Below are 6475 nucleotides of genomic sequence, written 5' to 3'. Positions count from 1 at the left end.
TATTCCTTTTTCAGCAATAAGAGGAAGGATTTGTTTTAACATGCAATTTAAGATTTAACACACATTTAAGACAGTTATCTCATAACATTAGAATATTAGATTAAAGTATCATGTGTGAGCAAACACAACAAGTTAAGGCTAATATATAACAAAGGATATAAGATTTTGAGCTGGAAAGGACTCTGAGGTCATCTAGTCCAATCTCTTCTTTCTTCAGATAATTAAACTTAAAAGAGTTAAATAATTTTCCCAAGATCACAATAGGTAGCAGTGCTGGAGTCAAAGTCATGTTCTCTGACTCAAAACCAGTGTTCTTGCTTCTATAATACACTGTACAATCATCCTTTATCATAAATGCTTCAAATTTTTAAAAATTTCTTTCAATTACTCTCATTGGAATGAAACTAGTTAACAAAAAAAAAAAAAAAAAAAGGATCCAGCACATAATCATGTAGATTTTAATGAGAAGATAAAAGCTATTTTTTAAAAAACAATCTAAACATCTTAAGGCAACTTTCTAAAATAAAAACCAATTCTTTAAAAATTAAGTATCCAAAGTATCCTTCATTTGCTAATCCATTTTATAAGCAGCTGCTATATTCTATCTTTATCAAATAAGTCCTCCCTGTAATATTTCTATAATGTAAAAAGTAGGCCACATTCTTTGTGAATGTAACTGTATTCTAAAAATTCATACTGTATGTGAAGTCACATAAGCTGCGCCAAAGTTTTTAAGTAATTCCTAATTATATCTCTGATCCATATTTTATCTTAAAATCAAGGAATTTTGATTGTTCAAGTTGACTTTTTCTGCACAAAAACAGCTTATGAAACCAAAACATGGCACTTCCTAAAACTACAGACAAACAAGCAAATATCAGATCAAAACCCCCAAATCGACAAAACCACTTTATGCTATGTCTGTATGCAGGAACCCAAAATACCATATTGGCTGTTTCCAACAAGTAATATAACATGAAACTGCTGTGTAATTTTTTTTTTTTTTATTTTCTGCACATTAGTTCTTTTTTCAACAATACAGTCATTAAAAACACAATTTCAAGTACTGTACTGTTAAGGAGAGTCTAGAGACTCTATTACTTTTTTCAGACAAGATTAACCTCATTCAAAACTTAATGTATCTTATAAAACACTAACACAGAAATTGATGCAATTTAAACTTCAAATTGATACTTAAAAATAACTGGAGTTTTTTTTACTATGATTTTTTTTCTCTGTAGGTTGTAATTATCAGCCCCATAATTACTAATGGTTATGGTTGAATTAACTAAAAAAAAATTGTATTTTTCATCCATCATGAAAAATCTGAATTTAAACTTACAATTGCTTACTAATAGGTATTCAAAGTTCTACTGAATTTCAAAATGTTAATTTTCCCTTTTCAGAGATTTCAAAGAACCTGAAAATCATTACCTTTTCACTTATTCAAAAGAAACCACTTAAGCATATTAGTCTTTTAAACAACACTGTTTTAATATTTAAAAATTGAAAGCTAACCAATCCAACTGCTTGTTTCCAAAAAAAAAGTCACATTAAAAAGAATTTTTAAAACTATTAGCATGAAGGCTTCAACTTTCTTCTACTCTGGAAATTTCTCTGTGCTTATCTTATTGTCAGGTGTTACTAGTACATTCTGATATTTTACAAACAATTTAATGTACTTTAAAAATTAGAATCAAAGGATTATGAATTAAATTTATGATGGAGCCTTAGAAATCTTTAAGGATATTCAAAACATTTTTATTTCATCAACTTCATTTTCAGAGGCCTTGCCACTGAAGTTAAAATGTTAGTTACAGCAGGAATTTTAATTCCTATTTCATGTGAGTTTTGTAAAAAGAGTTTACTATCAGTATATTAAGTAAAATAGTTGTCCAAGTTGTTTAATGTCAAGAAGTGAATTTTCTATCACCTTAATTAAGCTCCTCATATCTTTGGTAAAAAGCACCATCATACATTTCATGGTCAAAACAGCATGCAGGATTAATACTGCACAACTCTAGTATGGTGTCTCATTCAGACTGTGGATTTTTTAATAAACCTCACATGCACATACAAACACACAGACACACACACCCCATCTTATTTCTAGATTTATAGTATACATTCTTTAAATTCCACATTTTAACTTTTTGATGACCTCTAAAAATTAATATTTGAAGCTTAGAACCAGCTGTTGTTGCTGCCCAGTTCTGTACCAACTATTAACATTTGATTCAAAGTACTCTCAACTATCCAGTAAACAACGTAGTCTAGTTATACTGACTGAAGCTGACAAATGGACAAACTTTTCTTTCACAAGACTTATAAATTTACATTCATAGTCACATGTAGGACCATTACCTACATATTTTCTACTATTTACTTAGCATTTCTTAACAGTGGTTTTTAATCTAGTCATTCATCAATTTTCCTTTTCTTAAGTTTAAATAAATGTGAATAAAATATCTAATTACAACTTTCAAAAATAATCTTTTCCACTGATACTTAACTAAGATACAGGTCATTTTTAAACTCTAAAAAAATCACTTATTTCTTTAACTTAATCAACTTATGTGATATGGAAACTGGAATGTTTGCTTTTGCAGTAAGGAAAAGACTGATATAATTTGAATTTTAAAAAATATTTCAGATCTGATCACAGTAAACAGACTAATAACTATCAAAACTGAGTTGGTTTTTGCTTTTATCAGTCAACTAAAAAAAGTATTTCAGTTGTCAAAATGTAACAAAATGTTTCTGCTATCAAAATGGTGTGTACCATTATTGCTCTATTGCCTGAATAATTTTTAGACTACAATAAGAAATGAACAAAAAAGCAATGAGAAAAAAATTTCAGCAACATTGCTAACTTTTCAGTATAAGATTTATGGCCTGTTCAAAATTTCACATTTTCATTTAGGGAACAGTTTTGTGATATGGAGAATTTGGTTTTATCCCTGCTCATGCATGATGTATGTTTCAGAACTTAATAGCTAATATTTCAAAGCACTTCTTACATTATCTGCTTAACATTACTTATTTGCACTTCCAAGTTATTACAATGGTATCACTTGTTTGCCACTGCAGGCAAGGTTTTACCATTCTAGTTTTAGATATGAAAGGACACACCTGAAATGACTAAAGGTAGAACTCTTTAAAAAAAAAAAAAAGAGTCCTTAAATATAAAAGACAGACTGCAGTTTGATTAAGCAATAATTTTCAGTTTACTAGATGAAACAGACTTGCAACATCGTCTGCATGAATGCAAAATAAGCCATCTACAGCAAGTGATAAGGTAACTGGGTAAAAGGGGGGAGACATACATTTGAAAAAAAAATTCCGTCAAAATAAAAAAATCAAACCATTATTATAAAGACCATATCAAGAGTTGCTATATTTTCCCCCACCCTATTTGCTGGAAGTCAACAAGAGCACCTAGTACTTTGTGTTCATGTCAAATGTCAGACTAGAGCATCCTAAAGCAAAGCAAAAAAACAAATGAAAAAGAAATAAAAGAAAAAAACAAAGAGGAACCCCCTCAACCCAACCCCCCTCCCCAAACCGTAAAACAGTAACTCCAGAGTCCAAATTCGAAAGAAGAGAAAGTGGCATTGAAGGTGATGGTGGTGATAATCCTATGGTTTTTTTTTTTTTTATTTCTCTCCTGAGGGGAGATGGGAAAGGGGGGTATGATGGGTTGTGAATGCTCATTACGATTTGTAGTTAGAGGTTAACCATGTGAGGCCCTCATAGAGTCCATCCCCTGAGGTGGCACAGGAAGGCTGCACATACCAGTTCCTGTCCCGAATCCGGGTCAGGCCCAGTTTTTCCTGGATCTCATGGGGTTTCATGGCATCGGGCAGGTCCTGCTTGTTGGCGAAGATGAGGATGATGGCGTCCCGCATTTCCCGGTCGTTGATGATGCGGTGAAGCTCCTGGCGGGCCTCATCGATGCGGTCTCGGTCGGCGCAGTCCACTACGAAGATCAGCCCCTGGGTCCCGGTGTAGTAATGCCGCCAGAGTGGCCGGATCTTGTCCTGGCCGCCCACGTCCCATACGTTGAACTTGACGTTTTTGTAAGTCACCGTCTCCACGTTGAAGCCCACGGTGGGGATGGTCGTCACCGACTGGCCCAACTTCAACTTGTACAAAATAGTGGTCTTGCCGGCGGCGTCTAGCCCCAGCATCAGGATCCGCATTTCCTTGTTCCCAAAGATCTTAGACAGCACCTTCCCCATCGCGTCGGAGGAGCCGGGGCTGGGGGCATTCAGGTATCCCGCGTCCCCTTAGCCACCGCCGCCACCGCAGCCTCCAGGAAACCGAAGCGATCCCGCCCAGCCGCGAGAACACTCTGCGGCCTTCAATGGGCGAGCTGCCCGTGCCGCCTAGGGGGTGAGTCCTGGGCTCCCGCTCAGTTGGACATCACCGGCCCGAACCCGGCTTCCTCCTGTTTCTGCCGACGGCCAGAAGCTGCGCCGCGAGGAGCCGCCGCCCTGGTGAGGCCCAGCCCGGAACTGCCCTTCCCCCCCAGGCACCGAGCGCCGCCGCTCCCGCTCGGCCTGCTCTTCCGACTGCCTGCCGTCTCTCCAGGCCCCGCCGCCGCCGGAGACCCCGGCCCGCCCGTCCGCTGAACCACCGACCCTCGCTACCCGAGCGACAGCGGCGACTCCGGCTCCTCGTCAGGTCATTGATCCCCGGAGGAACTCGATGAGCTACCTTAAGGAGATAAGAGTAGAAAGAAGGGGGTTACCTCCGGGGTTCTGGGTAAAGAAATGGAGGACCTGAGTACCGGCCTTCCCCACCCATCCCAAGCAGTTACCTCCGGCCACCGCCCTGTATGGAGGGTCCCCCGGCTGCCGCCGCTGCTGCCTCCTCCTTCTCTGCCTCCTCCCAATTCAGCCACAGCCACAGCCACAGCCGGAAAAGGCGCCGAGGAAACCGCCTCACTTCCCCTCTCTGCCACGCAGGCGCAGCTGAGGGCAACCGACAGTTAGGAAGAAAGGGACCTCTGTAAGAAGAGTGCTCTTGAACGTCTCACGTCATCGGCGCCACGCGGGGAAGAAAAGAGGCGTGGTACTACGGTGGCCCGAAGAGCTCCCGTGGATGACGGAGAGGGGCGGGCCAATAAAGAGTAAGGCTGGGAGTTGTCTAGAGTTATGTCAGTTCGCCTCCCGCGGTCTTCTCTTCCTCCTCCTCTAAGCTTTCATTTCTTTCTTTCTGGGCACTTCACCAGCTCAAAGCTTGAGAGTCTTCGGGGAAATCCTCCTGCGTACGGAGTCACTCCGCCCCCTGTCTCCAATACTGCCCCCTCGTTTCCGTCTGGGGCTTCTCTCTGGCTTGATCCCATTCCCGTCATAGCTTCCTCAGCCCCCAGCTTCGCGCCGCTCCACACCCACCTCCCCAGCCTACCTTTCTCTGCGCTGCGCCGCGCCGCGGGAGAAAGACGGAGGGAAGGAACCCACGCGGCGGTTACTGAACCTCGCCGCCGCGCCCAGCATTTGGCTAGGCCGGCGTTGGGTGTGCCTAGAGAGCCTCCTTGCAGCCGAAACTTTTTCGGTGATATAGGCCAACGAACAGTCTCATTTTTCTGTAGTTTTAAAACTTTGCAGTGGTTGTGGGTGTGTTTCCACTCCAGACCTGTGATTTCAATGCTTTCCCGAAGTGGAAACTCACGCCACCTGTGCAGGCATAGGAGAGTTTGAAGTTTAAAACTTAAGTGTTAACTCAGCCTAACCAGGACCTGAAAAATATCTTCCACGTGAGTTAAATTGGTCTGATAGTGAATCTGGACGTGGCCTTCTCTTCTGGCCATGTAATCTGGGACCCTCATCTCCCTACGCTTCTTTCCTCATTTGAAGAATGGAAATGGACTGATATCAAAAGTACCTTCAAACTCTAAATCCTATCATTTTATTAAAGTATACTCCTTTCCTATTCCAAGTCTTAACCTACACTTTAAAGTTTTTTATATATATTTGTATTTATTTATGTAAAGGTAATTGGAAAAAACCCTGACTGGAGGAAAAGAACTGCGTTTATTTCACTCACAGAAGAGTCAGTTTATCATTGTGGAGGGATAAAAACTGCTCTCCCTACTACTAAAGATCGTAAAGATCAAATAAGTTCAATTGTATAGATAAATGTTAGTGAATACCAACAAAATGGAGATTGCTCTACGTACAAAGGTACAAAATTAAAATATATATTTGCTCTGATAATTAAAAAGAAAAAAATTCTTAGGTCACCAATTCAGTGGCTTCACAGGATTAATGGTATCAGCCACATCAGAGACTTCTCCCTCTACAAATCACAACTCCTACACTCAAGTACAATTTCTGCCCATAACAACCCTTCTTGTACCTAAAGTGCTAAGATTTTCCACGTATAAATACCTGTGGGGAACACAGTCTTGTCCTTTTTGCCAGTACCTTCTCTTATCCCTTACTGGCATGAACTACTGACTTTCTATGTC

General features: G+C 40.2%; 1 protein-coding gene across 1 annotated transcript; it reads right to left on the bottom strand.

Annotated features, from left to right (window-relative positions):
- Positions 1–964: 964 nt before the first annotated feature.
- Positions 965–5352, bottom strand: ARF6 (ADP ribosylation factor 6). The gene is made up of 2 exons (XM_012549215.3): positions 4823–5352; positions 965–4719 (listed from the first exon to the last, which is right to left on the bottom strand). Exon 2 carries the CDS (start codon positions 4239–4241, stop codon positions 3714–3716), a length of 528 nt encoding a protein of 175 aa, XP_012404669.1. The 5' UTR covers positions 4242–4719; positions 4823–5352; the 3' UTR covers positions 965–3713.
- Positions 5353–6475: the final 1123 nt, after the last annotated feature.

The sequence above is a fragment of the Sarcophilus harrisii genome, chromosome 2 (genome assembly GCF_902635505.1).
Source record: "Sarcophilus harrisii chromosome 2, mSarHar1.11, whole genome shotgun sequence".
Taxonomy (NCBI): Eukaryota; Metazoa; Chordata; class Mammalia; order Dasyuromorphia; family Dasyuridae; genus Sarcophilus; species Sarcophilus harrisii.
The sequence above is the reverse complement of the archived record's forward strand: the minus strand, read 5'-3'. Positions and strand labels throughout refer to the sequence as shown.